Here is a 25,892-nt window from a genome sequence, read left to right on the forward strand (position 1 = left end):
ACCTGGCTGTCCTGAATTGAGTGTACTCCTGACTTGGTTCCTGGGGGGAAAAAAATGAAAGGGTTTGCCCAGAGCTTTCTGATTTGCACAGAACATAATGAATGCTAACATAAGAAGGGAGAACATACAGATCCCAAAGGGGCAAAAGGACCATTCTGGCAAAAATAACTGCTTTTCACTGTCTTTATACAGAGGATTTGTGATGCCATTTACTTTGGCAGAGAATGTGTTTGTGTTCTATTGTTATACTATACACATCTGTAAAGAAAATTGTCCCACAAAAGAGCCTTTTGGATTTCTAGTAAATTGCTTGTTCTGTGTGTTTTGGTGTTTCACTGTTGCTTTTGGATTGGATTGGTTGGGGGTTTTTTCCCTTTTTCTTTACTTCTATCAAAAGTAGAATTCATGTAGAATTTTCTGAGTTTTTAATAAAAATAAAAAAAAAAAGAAAAAGCAACATTGTCAAATACCAAGGGTGTTTGAATAATATAGATGGTTCTATTCCATGGAAGAAACCTATAATGTTCTCTGAGAGACATCTTGTCATGGTTTGGGCCTGGCACAGAGCCAGTGCCCCCATGAGAATACCCTCTCCCTGGTGTCTGCTGTGAGATGTGACCAGGAATAAGCAAAGCAGGCTCCGGCTTAAACATGAAGAAAACTTTATTACCTAAACTACAAGAAAAGAAGGAAAAACCTATAAGGGAAAAAAATTGAAAACCTTACAAAAAAAAACTTTCTTCCTCCCCACCACCAAAATTTCCCAATCCGATACATTCCCCCAAATCACCAACTGCCCAGTCTGGCACCACCCTTTAGGATATTCAAACTTCAGTCCATGAAGAGGAGAGGAGTCCTTCTTGCCCCATAGGCTTCCCCTGGAAACACGCTGAAACCTCGTGTGCTTCCATGTCACTCGGCACGGCCCGGAAAGTCCTTTTGCCGCTTGTGACATCTTCCTTCCATGCCCAGTGCTCTCACCACTGTGCATGGACCAGAGCTGCTTTTAGGGTTGTCTTTCAAGGATGCCTTGTCTCACTCCAAAAAGGCACAGTCTCTGCTTTGGGACATCTGTCCCCCCCATTTTTTTCCAACCCCCTGGGGCCAAGGGGTCCCCACAATGAACCCTCCTGGTTCTGAGGCACTGTCTCCCCCTAAATGCAGTCTCTGTGTCACAGGAATAAAACTGGGTGAGTCTATGGCTACACAAGAAAAGTCCAGCCAAAAGGCCACTCCAATCATCTCTCCCCACTCAGCCAGGCTCCACATCCTTCGGGCCAGGTCCTTGTTATCTTATCTCTTCTCCCTTCTTATTCAGCTCCGATGAGGATCAGCATTTTTGCGAGGTCCCAATCATGAAAGAAAGGGGTTAAAAATTTCAGTCTCTGCCTGTCCCAGAGCTCCGGCACTCCCACACTCGCTGCTGCTCCGGCCAGCACCTCCTCCCTCGCTGCATTCCCCCCCTTTCTCCTCCTGGGCCGGCTGCTGTCACATTCCATCGCCGGCTCTCCCTCTCTCTCTCCCCTGGGTGGGGGGCTGGCTGCCCGACGTCTCTTGGGGCTCCTCCACCCTTCCATCCTCAAGGGCCTCCTCACCCCCCCTCTCTGTCCAGGCCCAGGCCTACCGCATGGCTGCTCCTCCCCCGCCCAGCAGCAGCAGCTGGACAGGGGAAGGGAGATCCGACCTCCTTCCCTCGAAGTCCCAAGAGAGCCTCCAGCGCCGAAGCTCTGGGTTTAACCCCTGTGTGTTCTCAGAGGCGTGTCCAAACCCCACTGGCTACACCAGGTGCCAGTATCAAAATCCGAGCACCCATTGGTTTGACCACAACATCCCAGAATTCCCACTTCTTCCTGGTCAAACCACCACATATCTGATCATAAAATGGCAAAGAAAAATCATTCTTGAAATAAAAAAGGTGCATGTTCCCATTAAAAAAGAAAAGATTCAGCTATCCCTGATCCAGAAAACAAAATGGCAATAGGAACTTTGTCCATAATACTAAAGCATGTTCAACCCTGAAAAAATTAGATACCTTGAGAGATACAGCCGTAGAACTTGACTAGCTCAAATTCTCAAGAGCAACTGTTGACAAAAATATGAAATGTTTGGATTGTAGAAGGCTGTCTTTTACTGCTGCACTAAACAGCAGCCAGACAGCTGACGGGAAAAAAGAACTTACACACCAAATTTTATTATGAGGTATGATAAAGCATCTCCAAGGTGCCAGCAGATTTTCAGTGAGAGTGCTGAAAGGAGATATCTAAAAGAGTAGTTCAATACACCAAAATTGTGTGACGGGGTGGTGGGATTTTGATATATAAATGTGGCACTCATAAGAACGAAGGTCCAAAAATTATTAGGAGCATCTCAGCCCATTGGAAGTGGCATATTTTATTGCAATGTATATTCCTCTGGATAGAAGATATTTTATCAGTAAATTTCTAAGGAATTTATCCCCCAAATCAGAATGCTTCAGTCATTTGCCTTGTATTTAGCACCTTTGTTTTCTCCTAGAGTGAGGCTTTAATGTTGCCCTGTGCAAGCAGCATGTTTTCCTGCATGTGCAGATCCAGCTGAGTGATCCAAAGGAGGAAAACTCTTTAGCAGTCATTTTAACTTTCTGATTTTTTTTCCAGTGAAATTACATCTATGGTCTAATTGTTTAATCTTTTCTGGGCTTGGGACTTTTTTTGTGATTTCGTTTTTGGGTTTTTTTTATTATTTCTGCTGAAGGATCTGCGACAATACCTAGCAAACTTAGCTGAGCAATGCAGTGCTGACAACAATGGTGCTGATCTTCCTGTCGTCATAATTCTTGATAACCTCCACCACATCAGTTCACTAAGTGACATTTTCAATGGTTTCCTCAACTGTAAATATAATAAATGGTAGGTAGTACCTTTTCTCTCTCCTTGAACACAGATTTTACAATTAAAACATTAAAAGCTACTTGTTATTTTGCGAAATAAAATGTCCCAGTGCAAACTTAGGCTCCCATAGGCCATCTGCAAGGCCATTATGGGCTTCAATAATTTTAATGCCTTTCAGCCAAGAAGGTAGCTGTCTCCTTCACTTCATTTACATGACTTCCATGCTTCTGAATGAGATGTAAATGAACTACAAAATTTAAGAATGTGCTTAAACACTTGACTGTTTTATAGTGTTATCCTTTGCACCCTGTGAGATCACAGCAGATCATTAGTACCATAAGAACAGCTTACACATTGTCATAAGGGAATTTGGGAAAAACCATGCCATACAGAAGCAGCTGTGAATCTAGCAGATTTTCCCTTCCCACAGTTTTCCTCCAGCAGTGCAGAAATAGAAAGTTGGCTGACTGTCCTTTATTCTCAAGCAAGAGTAAAAATAATGTTTTCTAGAACTTTTATTGGCTTTTAACATTGGTTACTTCTGCTGTAAAAGTGATATCACAGGGACTTCCTTCATAAAATCATTGCATACATCTTCCTCATGAGATTCATTGGCTTTTGAAATTAAAAAGCTAAGCATACTGCCAAATTACAAGTTACATTAAGACAGGGTTGCTTTATTTATTTCTTCATTACAGATGGGCACTAGTAAACTACATACGTGCAAGAGGGAAATCATACAGGAATAAACATTTTTAAAAGGGTACCTCAGAAATATTTTAAATGTATGACTGTAGTACACCCAGACTCTTTTGAAATTGGCCTAGTACAGATAGTAAGAAGGAATATACTCTGAATATTTTAATGAATTCTCCCTCAAAAAAATCCTACTGCTTTTATATTTCCAGTCCCTATATTATTGGAACCATGAACCAAGGAGTTTCTTCTTCACCAAATCTGGAGGTGCATCACAATTTCAGGTACATTCACTCTGTATTTACTGTGGCCATGTTTGCACAGCTCCCTGCTTCTGAGCCCAGTTCTTTGGCAAATATTGATCTTGTGTCTCATCACAGTAAAGCATTTCAGTTTCAGCGTCTCTCCTCTATTGATGGGTCTCTGAATTGTGTTTGGGAATAGTAAAAGAAATAAGACATTGTCTGGCACCTCTAGCAAGTTGCTGAAGGTGATTGCATTCCTGCTTTTCTTTTGTCTTCAGCAGTGTCTTGAATTCCTTCTGGAACCTGAAATGCCTACATTGAAACAGTGAGCAGAAGTGAGGTTCATTGGAGCAGTGCTATACTTGATGACTAATGAGACTCTATGACATTACTTTTATCTATATGTTTAAGAGGAAATAATGTATTTGCTATTCATTGCTGCTTGACATTTATCTCTTCTACCTAGGTGGGTGCTGTGTGCTAATCACACAGAGCCTGTTAAAGGATTCTTAGGAAGATATCTGAGAAGGAAACTGATTGAAACTGAAATAGAAAAGAGCATACGCAATAATGAGCTTATGAAAATCATTGACTGGATCCCCAAAACATGGCATCATCTCAACAGCTTCCTAGAAACACACAGCTCTTCAGATGTAACCATTGGTGAGTCCACTGCTGGAACGGTTTGAAATAAGGATGCAGGCTGAGCATTTTAGAGATTTGTGAAGAATATATTATTATTTTTTTTAAGTTTCCATGTCTCAGTTGGAAGTACAACATAGATGTGGGAATTTTTCTAGTTGTCAGCAAGCTTTAAAAAAATTGAAAGTTTAATGAGAGTACATATATTTCCTGGTAGTTCTTTGTTGCTAAATACTTTCAAGTAAAATATCACTATTTTAAAAACTAAATTTAAAAAACTACCCCGATAGTAACTTTCCTAAGCTTAATTATTTTCTCCTGCTTTCACACTGCAGTATAATTATAGCAATAAAAACCTTGGACCTGAGGTCTTTTAATGAAATAACTCTGTTAGCAAAATTGTCAGCTTTTACATAGCTTTGCCATAAAACTTGTAAGTGTTCATGAAGCCCTAAAATTGAGCTAAGGGACACCAGTTCATTTTTAATAACAGGAGACTGTTAGCTCCTTTAATGTAGTCCTGTTTCAATATTTTCTGGACTTGAGCTGGTTCCAGTACTGCTCTTTTAATTTTGAGAAGATTATTTTCAGTGTGTTTCCCAGTTACAGCCTTTTAATACTCAACTTGACTTCTCAGGCCCCCGCCTCTTCCTCCCTTGCCCTATGGATGTTGATGGCTCCAGAGTGTGGTTCACAGACCTTTGGAACTATTCCCTGGTTCCGTATCTTCTGGAAGCTGTGAGAGAAGGACTCCAGGTATGTCATTTGTTTCCTAGAAATTTTTTTAATTGCTTTCAAAGGCTTTCTCCAAGCTGTTTTTAAACAGTGCATCCTAGTATAAATGCTATTGCAAGAGGAAAATCTTTGGATGGGTTATAGAAGGCAGACTCAAATTCCTTTTGGCCTGCTCTTACTCTGGTGTATAATTTGACTTTGTAACATATCTTATTATGGATTTTATGAAGAGGGTTTCTTCTGTATGACTGGAGGAAGGTCTTTTTTTCCATTGTTTAAAGAGTTCCCAGCATGGTTAAATACAGCTCAGATTGTCTCCCTTAGTCAAGGCAGTCTCAGCCTCCCCCGAATGGAACAGTTAATGAGCTTTTTACTGGTGCCAGAAAATAGCTCCTACCACCTACATACACATGTAGGCACACAGATTTGTGGGAAAAAGTTTGTGAACAAAGATGTTTTCATAAGGCTTGGATTGGAAGGAACCTAAAAGATATATAATTCCTGGCTGTGAACACTTGCAGGGATGGGGCATCCACAACTTTTCTGGGCAGCTTTTTCCAGGGCCTCATTACCCTTACTGTATAGAATTTCTTCCTAACATCTAATCTAAATCTCTTCTGTCTTAGTTTAAAACCATTCTCCCTTGTCCTAACACTATCTGCCCACATTAAAATGTTGTTCCCACTCATTTTTATAAGCCCCCTGGAAGGTTGTAATGCCGTCTTCACCAGGAGGAAAACTCTCTGGATTATACCAGAGGAGGTTAGGATTTTGGATCATTCCACATCTTTGGAGGGAACCCAAATATTTACATTGATCCATTCTCTCTTTTTTTGGTATTTTTCCCCCAGTCTTTAATTGGCTTTCTCCCTTTTCCTTTTTTTTTCTTTTTTGGTTTATGCACAGCAATTCTATATCCTCTAAAAATATGCTTTGTGGAAAGGCATTATTTTCCACATATGACACCAAAAAGTATTACTGCATAGTGTAGGGGGGATTGTTATGGACTAGGCAAAAAACTGTGTAAGCAGCTGCAGTTTCTTTATCACCTGTATTGACACTGTGACATACTGATGCAATGGAAGCTCAGAATCTTGCCTATTGAATATCTCATGCTTTCCTAAAACTGCTTATCTCTCTGAGAATTACAGTGTTTACGCCTCGTGCAGAATACTGCCAAACATTTGATAGAACAGCCACAGTGAGATTAACAGCACTTGTTTAGACCAGCTATAAAAATGCAGTGATATTCTTCATGCTCGTATTTTCTCAAACATACAGGGTAACTACTTAAATGGAAACTTCAGTTGTGCAGCAGAAGATGGCAGCATATAGAAGAAAATATGTTTGTTTCATGAGCTGTACCGATTTTTAGCTGCTTTGGATGGCTTCCATAGAATAAAGTTATTAATAATAAACAGCATTTTTATATCATATAATTAAGTGTTCCTGGAACCAAAGATGGATAAAAACTGCCTTTCTGGTCAGGTGCTTTGCAAACTTACTTGTCAGACATAGGATTTACAAGCCTTGCTCTAGATTCCAGAAAAGATTTAGTCGCTGGTAATCTCAGATGAAGGGAAGTGCTACAGCCTGGAGTTAGCCTGCTACCTCTGAGAAACATTTCTCTTGGCTTATTTAGGCAAATCCCTTTTGTAGCAGCCTAGCCTCAGTGCAGGGCAGAAAAAGTCCAAGTATCTGTGTGCCTAATACAGAGAGCTTGGCTCCCTAACCTGAAGCTCTGCATTCAGCACGTGCCTGGCAGCAGGTGTTGCAGTGATAAGCACAACCCATCCTTCTGCCCTTATCACTAAAGTCCTCCCTGTTATACTCCCTTTAGGAGCACAGCCCACCTATATCCTCCACAAGTGCGTACCCTGCCAATGGCATGGTGTTCCTTGGATTGTGTGAAACTGTTTGAGGCAGCAGAAATTATAAAAAGCCCTGGTGGATGGCTCCCCATCCCAGTGTATCATTGTCACAGCTAAAGGAAATCTTTAAAGCAGCTACCAAGTTAACATGCTGCTTGTGAACAGCAATACATAGGGAGGTGAATTTTAGTGAGGATGCTACCAGATCTCCTAAAATTACAATATTCTCATTCTTCCTCTGTCCTCCCCCCAGAGTCATAGGCATTTTATGCTTCATAGTGAGGAAAAATATATCCCTTGTGAAGTTCTTCTCTTAACCTTCTGAAAGTTATCACATTTAGGATGTGGACAGATGTCTGCTTTAGCATCTCATTTTTCTAGGAGAAGTGAACAATCTGTACTTCTAATTCACTTCAAACAAAATCCAATTAACTTGAATGCTTTTGATAGGTCTGTGTTAATTTCCCTGATATGCCTTAAGCAAAATACCTTGACGTCTCATTTCACATTGTATCAAAGCACTTGCTGTTGTCTACAAGTGTCACTAGTTATGGAGCATTTTCCAACTTGCAGCCACTCTGTGTATTGAAGGATCATTAGTGGAGATGATCCAATCTCCTTAAGGTCTTATTTTACCTGAGTACTGAGAACATCCAAAAGCAAATCTCTTTCTAAAATGGTTTTGATGTTTGTGGTGACATTTTTTTCTGCTGTTACAACTGGTACTGAAAAGTCTGTAAAATACTAACATGTCTTATGTCCATAATGTAGATGTACGGTAAGAGGGCACCCTGGGAGGATCCCTCCAAGTGGGTAGCTGATACCTATCCATGGAGCTCTGCAACTCTACAGCATGAGTGGCCATCACTGCTTCAGTTAAGGCCTGAAGATGTTGGTTATGAAGGTTATGCATCAGCAAAAGAAGGAACAACCTCTAAGCACGTTCCACAGACTGAGACAGAGGGGGATCCCTTGGTAAGATTCAAACTTTTGAATTCAAATATTCAATATGCACTTTACTCTTACATGTTAAACTGTACACTGTGCAGTTAAAAAGTACTGTGCACCTCTTCCAGAACAGGCTTTTAAAATGAATCCTCCTATAATTTATGAAAATGTTGAAAATGAAAAGAAGCAGGAGGGCATGTATCACCAACACTTTAATATCTCCTTACATTGTTTGTGTTTCCCATCTGCCCAGATGTATCTGATACCATGTATCAGGTCTTCATCATTCTATTGTTTGGGAACCACTTTTAAGCAGCTTATTAATCAATTTTATCATGAAAACATCTTTTTTCATCAGGCATTTTTGAAGCTACATTATACAAATGAAGGACTGCAATATTCACATTATCTAACTTACCTATCATTGAGAATTTAGTGAAAATAGAAATTATCCATCCTCCCATTTCTCATAATATTTCAGGTCAACTGATGATTGTGTAATAGTCTTAATGCAGAAGGAATGCAATTGTGGTGGCATTAAATGATAAGAAGTTGATTTCCCTCAATGCCAAGTATTTTTTTATTTAAATATGATCCCAGACATTCAGGTTTACCATTGACGCCTCTGATAATGGACTATTAAAATGCATATGTTGAGCTGCTGTTCTTTTGTAGTGCTTTCTCTGTGGACTGCCTTTATCACAATTCAAAATATCATTTTAGAGAACTATATTTCTAGAATAGGCAGCCCTTGGAAAAGGGAATTTCTCAGAGAAAAATGCACTGATCTCTTAACTGTGTTAAGAAAATGGTTCCTCAGCCTCAGTGTTTCATGTTCAAAAACAGACAGTGTCCTGAAGAAGTGTAGAAAATCATCTTATTTCAACTTATTTTCCATTCCATAAGCTTCCAGGTGATATTTTGACCCTGTGAGCTTCCAGTGAGTGTGTTGGACAGGCTTCCAGCACAGCATAATCTCCAGTGTGGTGAATTTCAGTCTGTGGGCAACCTGAGTTCAGTTCCACTCACCCCTGCTCCCTGCACACTGTGGTCAGCATCTCTACCTGAGTAAATATCTGAAGCTTGAAAGTTGGGACTGGAGGGTTTGCCCCCACCTCCAGTGGAGCTCATGGGTGGACAGACCCTGCCCTTGTGGCAACAGAACACATCTCATGCAGGTTGTATTGAACACCCACTGCAGGTATCCTGTGGTCACAACTATGGATATGTGTTAAAGCTTCAGCAAAACTACAAAAAATGTTGAACACTGTTCAGTGCCAAGAGAAGCTTCACCATGCAAGTTGAAAGCATAGAGATATAAGGATTTCTGAACAAACTGGAAATAGGGGCTTAAAACACAAATTGGTAGGAATACATCTTTGGCTTTGATTTTTCTTTGCCTGCTTTTTATAACAGCAGTGAATTTGTTCCTTGAAAAACACTGAAGTACTCTCGACATTGCTTGCAGTCCTTAGCATGCTGGCAGAAGTGGATGCTTCATAAATAAAATCCTGACCATTTTATAGTCAAGCATCAAGCATCCAAGTAATTTTCTGGATCTTAATGCTGCTATTTGATTATTTTCAGATGGTTTTCAGGTACTGTTAATCCCTAAATTTTGGTGGGCTCTACCCTCCTGGGTAGGAGAATCTGTTGGTGTTTCACTCCTGAGGGCAGCCCCCCAACAGCAGATGGGGCTCATTTATGAAGCAGCTGGCATCAGTCCACCCCTCTCTCATTCCCTCTCCATTTTTCTCTTGTAGAGGGGGGATATGTTACTGTGATTATGTTTTCAGTTGCTTTTCCAGTGTAATGCATCTAAACCATCCAAAAATTTTCTGGAAGCTTGATTGTCTCCAAATATGGGCCCAGATGTCCAGCTGAGATATGGCTTCCTTCCTCGGCTGGTGTTGCAGCTGCAGCTGGCCTCACCCCTGAATTGAAGAGAGTTATCAGGCAGCTCCATTTATATCCCTCTTTGGACCTTTAAACTTCTATTTAAAAACCAGAAAGCAATGGAAAGAGTGCCAGTAGGAGCTGCTAACACCCTGCCCTTTCAGGAATCCTTTTGTACGGTCCCTCCTCAAGGTACCAGCACACCTCATACAGCAGGGGAGCTTAATTAAATTTTAACACGGTCACTGCAGTTTTAAATGAGACGAGATTATGTAAACATTGCTTTCTTCTTTCAGATGAATATGCTAATGAGGCTTCAAGAGGCAGCCAACTATTCGAGCGCACAGAGCTGTGACAGTGATAGCACCAGCCACCATGATGACATTTTGGATTCATCCCTTGAATCAACTCTCTGAAAGGGACAAATCTTGCTGTGGGATGATGGTAAAATCTGTTTCCACTAGACCACTGCCAGTAGTAAAGCAGCACACCGAGGTCTCTCAGCAAGAACGGTGTGTTGTAGGGAGGCAGGAGACCTAACTCTGCAAAGTCAGGAAGAAAAATTGAAGTGGAAAGCTTGAATTAGTTTAATTTCAAGGCATTTCAATACCTATGGAGCTGAGTGAGACTCCATTTGTCAACTGGAAAGTGCCCTAGACCAAGGGCATCTGAGCAGATTGCACACGTGTTAGCCAAACTGGAATATTTTTTTTCCCTTATCCTCTTTCTCTCTCTCTGTCTCTCTGTGTTTCTCTGTACGAGTTCACAGCGAAACTTCTTTGGATTTTTTTTTTCCTTTAGTTTATCCTGAGCTGCTGCATGAACAATGCAGTCTTCTAATTATCTTGTAACCTCTGTTGTGCCACATGGTGCTGGTCACAGGACGGCAGTGGTGTTTGTGTTAGACACTACTGCCAATTCCAAAAGGAGTAAAAGATGATAGTAACTCAGAAAGCACAAACAGTATTGTGCAATCACCAGAAAACATGACTGTGATATGCTGGATAAGTGCCAATTTAATTCTAACTGCCATGGTCACGGTGATGCGCTCCATAAAGTTTTTAGTACACAAGTCACAGATTTTATAGAGTTATTTTTACCACAAAGGTCTTTTTTAACCGCCTGCCCACTCCTTAACAACAGTTTTCTACCAATTACTAACCAACACTGATTAAAGGCTTTTTAGGGCTTCATTTGTTTGAGCCTTTTCAGTGAAAGAAGGAACATTTCTTATGGTGCTGTCTCACTGCCTTAAAACAGATTTCTAGAACAGTTTTACAGTTGGTTTAATTCCTAAACCATTGGTAATTTACACTGTTTTTTTCTTCATTTACTAACAAGAAAACATCAGTTAACATAGTAGCCTCATATCTGTATATCATGATTTTTTAAAGTAATGGATACAAGAAAGAACAATTGATATATAATATTTTTATCTTGTGAATAGATTTCTCTGCCTACCCTCAGAAGTACACAAGGAACCCAAACCCACTTTCACTGCCACTTAAATGCTGACAAAATCGGCTCAAATCCATTTGGTCCCATGGAATGGAATTTTTGGGAGGATAGATGTTTTGAATACTTATCCAGCAGAGCTGGATGCACTTGATGCAGCATGAGCACAAATATATGGGTTTGTTTTTCTTTTTTTTCCTTTTTCTAGTTTCAGCATGTTGTTTTGATTGCTATAGTTGTACATGAAGAATTCAGCATAAAAGAACACTGAAGCAGTGATGTCCACTGTGGAAGAGGAAGAGTTTATACTGTAAAAGTGGGTTGGTTTTGCACAGTCTACTGGGTGGGTATTGTAAATATAGAGAAAAAGAAAAAAAAAAAAGAAAAAAAAGCCTTGCACAAATCAAATCAAAAGCAAACAAACAAAAATATTGTATTTTATTCTGTTGGTGTTAAGAGATGTTTCACTTGCTGAGATTTCCTGTATGTTGCAAACAAATACAGAATGCAAAACCTAAAAGCTGTTATTACCCGGTGTGTTTGTCCTGTACTTAACAGTTGTTATGACTATGCAGGAGCTATCAATGCCACAGCTAGCACGTTTCAATATCTGTATTAAACCAATACATTTTGGGGGGAAAAGTCTGAAAATGTTGAAATTCATATGTCACGGCAGGCTAGAAGCAGGCTGCATCCAGACTGCTCAGACTGGAAACACTCTTTTACCACCAGAGCCATGGTTAAAATAGGTGCACGTGGGCAAGAAGGTACCCAAGGGCTCTGGCATTGTGTAGTCACATACTGTACACCTCCATGGATGTTACCTTCGGGATGTGTATCTGGTGCTATTCACTCCTCGTGGCCACCCCGTGGCTGCCTGCTGTAACTTAAAGAAATCAATGCAGTTTCCAAATGGCACTGAGCTGCATCGCTGAATCTAGAGGTCCCTACACGGTGCTATTGCCCTAATAAAACTCTGAAGTTATGCACGTAGGATTCAGTCTGACCAACATCGTGCCCCCCAAACCTGGATCTATTTCTGATGCAAAATGTCAGTTCATACACCTTGAATGACTCAAAGAACTAAAGCAAAGCTGCTCTTTCTTGTACCTGTGCTCTGAGCAAACCTGCAAATCTTTTCCTGCCATATTTAGCTCACAAACACACAATATTACATATACAAAACTTCCTGCAATACATCTCAGTGAGTCCACCTAGTTTACAACTCAGAAATTGTTTGTGAAACATTTGTCTGTACACATTTTATATTTTGTACATTTTTGATGTAACATATCTTGTAAATAGACAGAAACAGTGAAATAAATCATCTGAAAATTTTTGTAGTCTTTGTAAAACCCTAATAATAAGTATTTGGTGTCATCGGACTTAACTGGATGATGTATTTTCTATTGGTTTATTGTTCCTCTAGCTTGTAAACCAGCTTGCGTATATTTTTTTTGCAGGTGTGCACACTGTATCTGTCTAAATTATTACTTTGCCATTAAAGTGGAATTATTTATTGAAAACACAGTCTGATGTTTTTGCAGTCAGGACTACTTAACAGATATTCTTTCAAATATATGAATATGAAAACAAAATGACATACTGAAGGATGTGATTTTTCTGTATTCAGCACAACTAATCTCTGTAGAAACAAAATTAAGTACTGTTTCCAGTTCCAGTGATTCAGCAGGATTTTTGAATGGCTGTTTCCTTGGTGGGAACAGGTTATGCCATTCAGAAACAACTTCACAATCTCCCCATTCTCAGAATTATTTTAAAATACAGGCCTATTTATTTTAGTGTCAAAAAATCTATCCAAAACCAGTGAAGTATAATGCCTTATTTTGAAACTCAAAGAACTAAGGACTACTTCCTCAGCAGGTATACATTAATATTATTTGATAGAATTCAAACAAAGAAAGTATAATTGTCCTAGCTACCTAATCATAGACTTTGAGGTTGGAAGACATCATTATGCTCCTGCAAGTTGCAGCACCTCAGCTGTAAGTCTCAGCAGCTGGTCTGTAATTTCTCCTGCAAGTGCAAGATCCTAGGAAAGACCTTTAGACATATGGGTACAGAGTAGAAGATTCATCACCTCATTAAAGATGTGGGTAATTATTCACTGGGTGGTTTGGGTTTTTAAGGGAGTTTTTTAAGATTTGCAGTTAAATCTCACATACCACTTTTTCAAGAGAATAATATCCCATACTGTCCTATCTTCTTATACTGAAACACAAGTCACAATCAAAAACACCTTTTACAATAGTATTCTTTGCTTGTGTTTTTGATAAGACGGTAGCTTGCTCATTCCTAGCTTTTCACAATAAGCCATGCCTTTCAGGCCTCAGTATGTTCATTGCAGGACTTCATGACTATGTGGTTTATCAGAGAGTCCATTCTGAAATGTGGGTATGAGAGTTGCACACAGCATTCCTGTCATGGTTTTACATTTGCTATAAACAGAGCTAATATCACCTTCCTACTCCCACTTCATATTTTCCCTGCTTAGGCTTCAGGGCTGACATTCACTCTCTAATTGCATCATCCCACTGCAAACTCATGTTCAGTTAATTATCTACCAAGACCCTGACTTCTTTTCATGTTCTATCATTTTGAAATACTTAGTCCGATCCTGTCTATATAAACTGTGCTCTTTCTTCCTTAGATATATGAGTGCTAATTTATCTGTATTAAAACAGGATATTAAAATCAGCCCACCCTACTAAATGATTAATTCTCTACAGTCATCATCTGTCTAATTTACAACTTTGGCAGCTTCCATATTTTCCAAAACCTGCATTGTCATTTTACTATGTTTTTCAGTTTGTACATAAAGGTAATAAGATATGTTTTGTCAAGAGCAGAACCCTGTTCAGTCCTGACAGGACCTTTCATGAAGCTTTCCTGTTTGCAGCTACATTGTTTACAGCTACTCCTGCCATGGGTATATGTGTACTTCAGTTAATATGGGTATAGGGTATTTATATAATATTATGGGAAATACATGGTGAATTACATGGCTTCTCCATCAGTGTAGGTCTCCAAGGATAGATTAGATTTCTTTCTACTGAAAATTACATATGTAGAGATTATCTTCCACAGAAAAAGGACTAGGCTACGGTGATCTCAGTGTGCCTTTCCTATAATTCAGTGCTGCAGTCTTTGCACATTGTCCAGATGCCATACTTAAGGGAAAATGTATGAAATTTAATTGTTAAACTAATTTTGTGTCTCCTGTCTCAGCATATCTAGCTATTAACCTTCATCTGGAGACCTGCTTGGTGAATGCCCAGGTTCCCATGACAGGAATGGGATAATGCAGCCTCAGAAAGAAGTGTTTTTAGCAAAGTACTTGAGACATTGCTCTTGCTTACAAGAGCTCATTTTTTATGCTATCATTAACTACACTGTTGCTCAGCACATGCTTTTTCTTGATAACTGAATAATATCACACAAATTAAATGCTACCACTAAGTTTGGCAATGCAAGAGCTCCAGATGCACTGTCATGGGACAAATGTAATTCTGGTAATAATACTAGTAGCAGAAAATAGAATCTGTCATGAAAGATAAATTAACTAATGCCAAGGCCATGTGACCTTGCCTTTATACACTAAACTGCATTTACTATTCTTTCTTCAATTGCAGCCTTAAACAAATGCTGATAAACAGCAATGAGAGATCACACTGAATAATCAAGTTATAAATAAAAAATTTCATAAGTGAAATCATGTTTCACCTTTGTTAGTGCATTCACTTGTTTTTCCAACAGTTTTTGTTAAATTAGATTATACAATTTAGGAAACTTATATGCATCTTGACAATTAAATGCCATACCTGGAAGAAAAGACACCTGGTAACAAAATAAAGCATTTATGTGGTGACACATAACGAGCACTAATAATTTTATCCTGCCATATATGGATGGCTCTGACAGAACAAAGAAGCAGACAAAATCTGTGTTACCTGTACAATGAAAGCCCAAGGACTTAGTGAATGAAAAAGTAATTTAAATTAGTTCATTGTATTTTAGCACTGATAATTCAATACACTTTAGATATGTTGTGCTGTGAAAAGACTCACACAGTCTGAAAACAGAGTCTTCAGTGCAGGTAAGCTGTTCCACTCATGCAGGCCACATGCCAGAAAGACATATGGCCTCTGTACAGCAGTTCCTGAGCTGCCAGACATAGTTTGTTGGCAGAATGAATAATTTAGCTCCATCATTACCACACTCCTCATGTAACTGCCATGATCTTTAGTGTACTCTGTCCCTGCTTTTCTGGGTCAAGCTAGTGGCACTGTTTTGAACTAATGGTACTGACTCTTGATTGTGGCTGTGCAAAGTCACACTGGAGACAGAATTTTCATCTTAACTTACATTACAATGTAAATGTATTTTTCATCTAAAGGAAATAAGAAACATAAAAGCTATATAAGAAAACCTTTTTGTCTCATTAGTAATTACTCATTACTACTTAATGTTTGCTTTTGTAGAGTCAGTGTGTCTCAAATACTTTATAAGTAGTTTTCTTGTAAAAACAAATTACGTTTCCAAGTATATAATTACACTGCTTGTTTGAGAGCTGGTTATTATCTTGTATCAATATACCAGCCTGTTTAACAAACTACATCCACACACAGTAAATTTCATGTCTAGCTTAAGGGTCTCTGGGGTTAAATAACATGCTTAGTCTTGCTATGTATTCTGTGTAAGTCATGTTCTTTAATTTCTGTCCTGAATATGGGGTTAAAGCATGTGAAGTACTTCCCTAATTTCAACTTCAGTGCCTGCAATTTATTCCTCCATAAACCATCATCTTCAGAGAATAAGATGGTCAGCCAACTGCTTCAAGATTCAGCTGAACATTGTAGCAACTGTGCAGAGTATTACAATCAAGAATTATAGTGTAATCGCATGCTTAGGCACAGTATTCAGTGGTTTGCCATTTTGCCAATTGTAGTGTTGAATAAAACCTGCAGACCATGATGGTAATCAGAATGGAGGGAGGTCTCCTCTTTTCTGGAGTGGAGCAGCTGCTGGCAATAAAGCCCAACTGCCTATTTTTAGCTGCAAGACAACAGAGAGGCTACTCCACCTAGAGAAAGACAGACAAGCTATAGCATGATGTTACAGGGCATGCTGGAAGAAGTGGTTCATATGGAAAGAGTATCAAGATTCAGCTGTTACCAGTCCTTGATAAGTGAGGTAACTTTTTAAACTAATCATAAAATTTTCTTACCAGGTGTCAAAGACATTGGTGAGGGTGGGGTCTGAACTAAGCAATACTCAAAATGTAAAATGTGAGACTGAAATTCAGCATGAACTTTAGAACAAATATTAAGGGCTGTTATATTGAAACACTCTGCCTAATTTTTGGGGACATACTGTGATGCACAGAAATTTCACCTATACCTGTATAATCCTCCATATTTGCTCAGTTATGCTGAGTCCTGTTCTTGTTCTTCCTCTGAAAGAGTAGGATAAAGAGAAAAAGAGAGTTCTGGTTCATTTGCCTATTTATGTCTATGAATTCTCTCCCCTCAGTTTTATTAGCAGACCTGCTGAACATTAGACCACAGCTGGTCAGGAGGTTTCCAACTAACAAGGTTGTCCTTTGAAGCCAAAATGGTGCACCAAAGAATATCAGAGTAAATAGACTCTGGATGTACCACAAGCAGAGAATATTTTTGTCCTTGTTTCCTGCCAGTTCCCCAGGCAGATGCCTCAGAACTGAAATGCAGAGATCTGCAGCTCTGGTGGAGTTCTGTTCAGAATCCAGAGCATGAAGGTTCTTGCCACAGAGACAGATGCCTGTTGCAGGAATTCAGGCTCTCACTTTCCCTGGAAGCTCCAACAGCCCAAGTGGATAGGGTGTCCTGGCATCCCTCACTATGAGTACTCACACCACCCTCAGCTCCCATGGAGGAACATGTCCTAAAGTTGATGATGGGGTAGAAATTGCTAAGATGTGTGAGAGGAGGAGGGGACAAAGCAGACATTGCTCTGATCTGTTCCAGATAATATGAGCAAAACCACCTATTCCTTCTAGAATGAAAGAATGGAGAATTTCTTCCCAGCGGTATTTTTTAGATAAGCTTTTACTGAAATAGTTTCCAACACGTACACATTGAGGATGTTACTGCAAAGGTAATTTCTATATGGATCCAGTTTGTTGTTCATACAGGGTCCTTAACAATCTGTTTAGACTGCACTGGCAATGGTAGCTTTGTTGAGGCAGACTTTGCAACTTGCTCTGAGGACTGCCATTTCTAAAGAAAGGAAGGCATTTTGTCAGAGAACTCCAAGAATTGAGGTTTTAGCCTTTTCTTTTTTTTTTCTGCTTGGATCCTTTCATACACAAGAAAACATTTCCTGTCACTGTCAGGTTCTTTCACTCCTTCAGTATTTTGTTCACTCCCCTCTCTGCCCTTATGCCATTTAGCACATCCCTTCTTCTTCTTTTTCCTTTCTTCTACATGTTCCTCTTCTCTCTGCTGTTCCTGTTGACACTCAGTTTGGCTCCCCTGCTCTGCCTGACACATTTCACTTGTCCATCCCCTCACTCCCCAGAAGGCTGCTGGCTGCTCAGAGTGTGCAAGGACAGCATCATGTCCTTTTCTGGCTCTGAATGCTGAGCATATGCTGTCACAGCTGAGCAGAGTGTGGCAATCACAATCCAGCCAGCAACATCCCCTCCTGGACCCTGCCTGAGTGCTGACTCCTGTGCCAGTGCCATGGCAAGACCCACTGCAGCAGCAGGAGAGGTCAGCAGCCTCTGGGAAGCCCTGTGCCTCACCCATGCTAATAACTGCAGTGAAAAAGCTGAATGACTTGCAAGGTCGTGGCCCCTCAGTACTCCTGTCCATTTCTCTATACCCCCATCTCTGCTGACTCAGGAATATTAAGTTAAAAAGAAACCTTTTACTACTTCTAGTAGTCTGCCAAAACTAAATAGCTCATATTTTGTAGCCTAGAGGAAGACTGTGGTATGTAAGATGGGAGACACACGCTTATCTAGGATACAGGACAGTGGGAGCAGAGCCTCCACAGTTATTCTTCTGCTCTCAAAATGAGTATTTTCAAAGGAGTTTTATTCTCTTTCTTTATGGTTGGCTGAAGGAAAAAAAGAATATCAGCACTACCACATCTGTGATCAAGAAAGGTGAATCTTTATTGTAAAAAATGGTAGAATTTTTCAATTTCAGAAATTACAAGCAGAAATATCTCATCCTGAAAGTGAAGCAAAGTCTCATTGGTAATTTGAAAGAAAATTAGAAATAGTCATGTTACTATAGTGATATTTGTTAAGTAGTCATTAGCTCTGGGCAAACAGGAAATATTTTTCCATGGTTGTCACAGGAGTTATAATGATCAGGTAATATTATTTAATACTTTCTTAGTGATTTTGCAGCCCCATGTTGAAGTACTTTACAAAGATTGGGATGAGCATTACCGTTAAGGACTGAATGGGAAAGGAATCTCATTAACAGCAGCAGGGTGCAGATGACAACATAGCACAGCTTCATGCAAGGACTGTGTGTCAAGGTGCTGCTAATGAAGAAAGCTCTGGAACTGACTAGCACTCCTACTGTCTATCACCCCTTATTTCAGAGGGTATTGTATATGATATGCAGCTTTACAACGTTTTTTTGAGTTTATAGTGTAAGATACTGCTTTCAATCTATGAAAAAGTAGATTCTGGAAAAGCCTTTTAGACCCACATGTTGTCCCTATGAGCAACTAAACTAATGTTTAGTATGAAAAAATTTGGTGCCTGTGAGAACATATTCAATCCCATGTGCACATATGGAGAAGGGGAAAATTAATCATTGGATTTGGGGATTATATAAATGGGAATTTCACAGGGCTTAGTTGGTGAAGGGGACTGAATTCTATTTTCAGTAGTTACTCAGGATTACCTGAGAAGATTTCATATTATCCCTTGATGATTTTTAAATTCATGGTAGTTTGTGACAGTTTTCTTCAAAATTTCTGTGCTCAGGGTTAAATGAGAGAAGGTAAGCATTTCTGCTTAGAGTCACAGCAGCATTCATGTCTCTAAATTCAAAATTTCAGGTCTACCAGTTAGCTGGACTTGCAGACCTCCATGGCCCAGTAGAGCAGGGATTTTCTGTGTGCCTTTGGGAAGCAGAGAAGATTAATCACATCCTATACTGTGATCTAATGTTAGATCAGCAAATGAGATTTCCAGGCAACTGCTAGACATGTGGGTTAGGATCCCATATTTCCAGTTTGATAACGGTAATCTTAGATAGAACTCATTTACAGACTAGTCTAGTCCAGCCAAAAGAGCCCATTTCATTAGGATGTGGTTAGGCAGACATTCTGGCAACAGCTCCTGTAACTCCATTAAACATGCTCCACCCAGCTTTTCTCAGGAGATGGCAGCAGCAGCATTCCTGAATTGGCTGCAAGCATTAACTTTGAGTGCCATGAGATGTAAAGCAATATTTAGGTGGGAAAAAACCTCTGGGCCCTGAAAAATCCTCTCTGCAGCCATGTGGAGCATTATGCTTTGAAACACAGGCCCATGGGTGTTTTGTGCAAAGAGAGTGATGGCTGAAGTGGTACAGATAAATATGAAGGGGTACAGAAATAGGAGAGTTAGCTGGGCCTTACCTGAATATTTCATATGTAGCCCAAAACAAGTCTTTCAGTTTTGGAGCCATCCAAAGAAGGCACTTTAAGCAATGCTGTGGCAGGGCAGCACCATTGCACTGCTCCCAGCTTGCTTACAAAGGTCCCCTCTGTCAACACAGCAGAAGGCTGAAGAAGGAGCATGATTCGACTGACAATGCTTGTACCTGCTGGTGAGCAGGATTTCACTTTGCCATGGGAGATGAAGATAGGCAAGGGAGAAAGAGAAGATAGGCATGGCATGACAGAAGCAGGCAGGAAGCAGAGAAGGCTATTTTACATTTTAATCCATATGGGGTTTTTTCTGATGCTGTATTGAGAGCACCTGAGCACTTAAATACCATGACAACTTTCATGTCTTGTTTGTACTATAATCCTTCCCCCAGGGGGAGGAGCAGGGGCAGAACATTTTGTTTTCTGAAGACATTTTCATTTGCTTTTCTTTAAATCCACATGCTTCTGTGAGACTGGAGTGGTCAGAGGTGGGTCTCTGGCAGTGGTAGGTGAGGAACTCGCTTTCAGCGCAATGCTCCCTGTGGGGCATTCATGATCACAATCCACCCTGCTCACAGAGAGGTGGAGGACTCTCTTCCACTCAGATGTACAGAGTGAGATTTATATTTATAGGTCTTGGGCACAACTCCACTATTATTTTTATGATAGGAATGTGCTTAGTTTTCTTTCAAATTCTGTGAAAAGCTTATATGCATCTCAGAGAGAGGTTTGCTATGTGTGCAGCATCCTGACTTGCAGACAAACATAGCTGTTTTACTCCATGTTACCTGGAATTTTCTAGAACTGTGGACTTCACTCTCAGATATATCACAGAGCTTCAGTCCAGCTGACAGGTGACAAAAGCGAGAATAACCATTGCCCTGCCCTTACCCTCTGCTGTTTGCCAGCTGTAATTTGTGTTCCATTTCAGCCTGCCACTTTCCATCAGTTCTTTGATCACACCCAAGTATGAGATGATATTGATGGCAGTGGTATAGTTATCTGTGACAAAAGACGAGTCACATGTATTTTTCACCTGTGGTTGCACATGAGTCCAGACTTCTTATTCTTGGTTAGGAAAAAAAACCCACGTGTTCTCTAATTATTAATGTAATGGCTGCTCAAAAAAAACAAAAAACAAAAACAAGCAAGCAAACAAAAAACACCAAAAACAAACAAAGAAAAAAATTACAGACAACACCATAATGCTGTGGGTTTTTTCCTACTTAGCTCATCTAGGAGTCCCGCGTAGGGAAACAAGTTCTCCTGCACAAAGATGATAACTTGTCTCAAATCCATAGTCAGATGCTACATCCATTTTTGCCATCTTGAATAGGCTGTAGGGTGCTCTTAACCTTAACAGTGCCTGAGTGTCTGATCAGTGTCCAAATACTGAGTGACCCTTGAAGCTGCTTGAGTGCATCATCTGTGGTCAGATATTTAACAGGAGTTGTTGTCGTTATTTTTACTAACCCATCCAATGAATGTGGCACATGCCAAGCCTTCTGACACATACACAGCCTTTTTCTGCCTGATGCTTACAGAGGGTAGAAAGGGTAGGTTTTGTGTAGGCTCCAACAGGAAACCTGTAGATTTAGGTATACCTAAAATCCTATACCTATATGTGATCTTAAAAGAAAAAAAAAAGACAGGGGAAGGAGAAAGGGGTTGCAGATAAGCCACGTTTGCTTTAAGGTGGAGAAATGAAGCATCACAGTTATTCATTCATGTCCTTGGGGGGGCCAACTGAATAAGAATGAAAAACTGAGTTTCTTCAGGGAAGGGTTTCTCCCTTTCTTCCCAAAGCTCCTAAAAGAGACAGCTGCTAAGAAGGACAAGACAGGTGACTTTTGAGAAAATAATGTGTTTTCTAAAATTATTTATCTCACCCCTGCCCAGAGCAGGCATGTGAAGAGGTCAATTTGGTACATGACATTTATGTGACAGCTGAAGAATTATCATTTAAGAAGGCCATAGCCAAGACTGTGATAGCAATTATCTGTAGGCCAGAAGGAACAGGAGAGACACAAGAAGAGGTATTTTATGGGAGCAGCAGTCTTTATCTAAAAACACAGGAGTGTTTCTGTACTTCCTTTCACGTCACACCCTTCTGATTTCAAATGGTTAATGATATGGTAAGGTGAGTGGTTTTTGTTTTGTTGTTTCTAGGTGGCACAGCTGATGTTGTTTGGATCTAGTTCCCTGCAGCTGAAAAACAGAGGTTATTAACAGTGAGAAACAGTGATAGAGGAAGGGTTTTGAGAGAATACAGAAACATGAAATACCTGCTACTAAAAAACTACTCTCAATTGTCAGAATATTTCACATTCTCTTTTGTCTTTGAAAGTAAAAACTGAGCAAGAGGACAAAATATATCCTCTTCCCACCTGAAATGGTAGACTGTAAGACAAAAAAGCTGAGTAGGGATCAAAATGAAAATGGTGAAACACTGGAAGAACTTGCTCAGGTGGTCTAAACCTGAAAGAATATGACCACAAGCAGCTTGTTCCAAGTTAAACGTGATTTGAGCAAGGAGTCAGGCAATGTAGACTACAGAAGTCAACTCCAGCTTTAGTTATTCTGTGATTCTCGTAAATAAGGTTCAGGAAAGAACAATGTCCATAAAAAGTGACTTTATTTACTAAAATGAAACACTGCATCTAGCTGCAGCCAACTGCAATTCTGCTCTAAAGAGAACAAGTAGGACAAGCAACAATTCCTTTGTACATTTCTTTGCAATATCTCTTCACTGCATTCCAGCAGGAAGAACTCAGATTATATTGTCTTCTGAACAGAAGTTTTGCATCCTCTTTAATCAACCATCTGTGCCTCAGGCACCCTCTTCTTTACCAAATTTTCAGCTTTGTTACAAGATGTGCTGATTGCTTCACATTGGGAGACTTATAGATACTCCTTGATTATTTTAAGGTGTGGGAAGTAGAACAGTGAATTCTGATGGAAATGTTCAACACTGAGCTCACTGTTAAATTTACTAAGTGTGATAGACAAGAGCCTGAGAGCCCTACAGACTTGTGCTCTGGTAACACTCTGCACCTAGGAGGGGCAGCATTTAGAACTATATCACTGTTTATTGTGATTATTATTCCTGATATGGAAATGATGAAAACAGTCATAGCTAATAGCATTACTTGGTTTGTAATGTCTGGAGGTGGTCACCTCCAAAATATGGAGGTGATAAGATTTTCAGAGGATTTGGGAAAAAGATAAGGCACATAATGGCAAATAAAACATGCCTTAGGAAACAGAAGTATTTCAGTCTTTAATAAGCACATGGAATTATTCATATACTTGCTAGGCTCTCAATTAATGGTAAACCTTGACCATCTGTGAAAAACCTCTGCATATTCACAGTGATGAAGGCATATGGATTGCTGGGAATTCTGAAAAATGGAATTTAAAATAACACTGGGGTTGTTATATGAAAAAAATGCTTTACATTCAGCTGGTATGCTGATGATCCCCATTCAAAATGATAGTAGAAGAAGAAAATTATTAACAGTATGTGAGTGAAGATGAATAGCGAGGGAATTCTTGGAAAATAAAAGATCAGTAAAAGTATTATAAGCCATGAACAATAATACAGAATAAAAAACAAATGATTTTCATTTCCTGTTTCTGTGCTACAAGTGAGGAAGGAGAAGGACAACCAGTGAACCAAATGATGAGTTAACAACCTGGCACTGTTGGCAGGCAGGATGCATTAGACAAACACAGCTGGGCTAAGGATATCTGCCACCAGAGTCCAAGGGTCAGGATAAAGAAATAACAATGTGCCTTAAAGAAAGGAGGTTCCCATTAGGCCCACAAACACTTGTTGTGGAGTGCTGAAACACGATGATCGGAATCCCTACCAAGGGTACACATTTAGCTGAGTGCTGGGCTCTGTGTCCTTTCACTGGTTGTACTGTTTCTCTGTGGGTATAGCAAAGCACATCTCTTACACAGCCCTGGGATGATGTCTGGCACAACAAGGAAGGCAAATCCTGCATGCTTCCAGGCTCCTCTTGCTCTGATGTTATTCTGTTGCTTTTTTGGCAGGGTTTATTTAAAGGGGGGGAAAAGGAGAAACATTGAAAACACAAAGGCAGCCAGGACTCACACCACCTGTTTTCCCCTGGTGCTTTTGTGTAGTGTTTGACTGGGTAGACTTTGGCAACAGAACTGCACATTCATTGACACGACAGGTGGTTTTAGCCGCAGCCTTCAACTTTGTTTAGCTGTTATCATAGAAAATCAGATTTGCTATGACTTTGTGCCTGTAATATTACAGCAGTTCACCTTAATTAGACACAGAAACTAACTTTGAAATCCCTGTTGTCCTTCTGGATAGAAAGATCAGCCAAAAGTCTTGTGCCTGTGTTAATTATTTGAGATTTTGGTCTACCAGTTTTTCTAGTGAGGACATGAAGTTGTGCTGCAAGCAGAACTGACAGAGTGCTGACAGGATTGTTAAAAAATCCCAAATAAGGAACAACAAAATTGTGGTGATGCTTTACTTACACTTGACACAAACTAATAATTTTAAGGAACTGTTTTCATTATTTGACCTATTTAAGCTTTGTTCCCCCTCTGAAGAAGTGTTTCACCTCTCAGAAATCTCTTTCTCAAGCATGTATTCATAAGCTGTGACTATGCCATCTTTTAACCTTGATCATCAAATAAATTCTAAGAATCTTCTTCAAAAACTGGGCTTTTTACTCTGTTACAGCATCTCATTGTTCCTTCCTGACCCAATTCTTATTTAAAAGCCTCCCTTTTGAAGTCTGAGCTTAGGAACTGGACAATCTGTTCCAGGCAATGTCATTCATATCACCGTCTAAATCTCTCAAATTTACCCTGGTCATTATTACCTTGTGGGTGCTACTCCTGTTTAAAAGTTTTTAACCATGTCTAGTATTATTCTTCTGAAATGGTCTGGAATTATTCAGTTTTCCCTATTTACTCATTTTTAATTAGCAGAATTGTGCAAGTAGTCTAAGGTTGCTTAATAAACATCTGTGATCATTTTTTACTTTTGAGAAGTTCTTGCATTATAAGTATTCTGCATTTTGTTCATTGCTTCTATTCAGTCCTTTCAGTTTAACAAAATTCTAAAGCACTCTGAGAGAGAATGTATTTTATCACTGTATGACATAATTTTACTATTTGCTGTCTTTCTTTACTGTGGATAAATGTAGTTCTGTGTTTTGCCTTGTATCTATGATTATTGGCAATTCTATCTTACCTGTTAATTCTTGGAATTTTCTTTGTTCAGGCTCCGCTTTATGGACTTATAATCAAGTCATGTTTTTCTGCAACAGATTACTTCTTCTTTTGCTTTACTTCTCAGTGTTTCTCAATTCCTTGTTTCTGATTTATGTAATTCAAAATATCAGAAAGGTCTTATCTTGTGAACATGTCTATAATATTTATATCAGAAGAAAAATATTTCTAATGTAAACATAAATGTAGACATAAGTGTACACACACCTAGACACATAAATAAGGCCTTTATTTTTTTGTGGTTTTTTTCACCTTCTCCCTTGTTTTCAATCCATTGTTATTTTCATCTGAGTAGAAGGATTACAGTTTTTGATGTTCTTAAATTTCCAGTCATGTTCACATAGTTCTGTCAAATTCCTTTTACAAATGGTTCATCTGCCCAATTTTTTTTTCAGTTTCAAGAACACCTCATCATCAAGAAAATTTTTATTCCTCATTCTGTTTGCAAAAAGCCAAAGTAAAGAGTCATGATTTTATCTGTGCCATGTGATCACGTCTGCACAATCACAAAGATCCCAGCAAGGGTCTTTCTGTGCTGTCAACGTGTCTCAGGTTAATCCTGGATTGTGGCCCTGTGATCCAAACCCTAC

The 25,892-nt window shown here is 39.5% G+C and overlaps 1 protein-coding gene across 3 annotated transcripts in view; it reads left to right on the forward strand.

Annotated features, from left to right (window-relative positions):
• The window catches only part of NAV3 (neuron navigator 3), a 251,568-nt gene extending 238,684 nt beyond the window's left edge, over positions 1 to 12,884 (forward strand). For 2 of the 3 annotated variants that reach the window (XM_059472357.1, XM_059472359.1), the window contains 6 exons: positions 2,734 to 2,888; positions 3,779 to 3,850; positions 4,278 to 4,474; positions 5,091 to 5,209; positions 7,831 to 8,034; positions 10,200 to 12,884. In XM_059472357.1, coding sequence (XP_059328340.1) covers positions 2,734 to 2,888; positions 3,779 to 3,850; positions 4,278 to 4,474; positions 5,091 to 5,209; positions 7,831 to 8,034; positions 10,200 to 10,319 — 867 coding nt within the window. In that variant the 3' untranslated portion in view covers positions 10,320 to 12,884. The remainder of the gene's footprint in view (positions 1 to 2,733; positions 2,889 to 3,778; positions 3,851 to 4,277; positions 4,475 to 5,090; positions 5,210 to 7,830; positions 8,035 to 10,199) is intronic. The other variant, XM_059472358.1, reaches the window with a different exon arrangement.
• The last annotated feature ends 13,008 nt before the right edge of the window (positions 12,885 to 25,892 follow it).

The sequence above is a fragment of the Ammospiza nelsoni genome, chromosome 5, assembly GCF_027579445.1.
Source record: "Ammospiza nelsoni isolate bAmmNel1 chromosome 5, bAmmNel1.pri, whole genome shotgun sequence".
Taxonomy (NCBI): Eukaryota; Metazoa; Chordata; class Aves; order Passeriformes; family Passerellidae; genus Ammospiza; species Ammospiza nelsoni.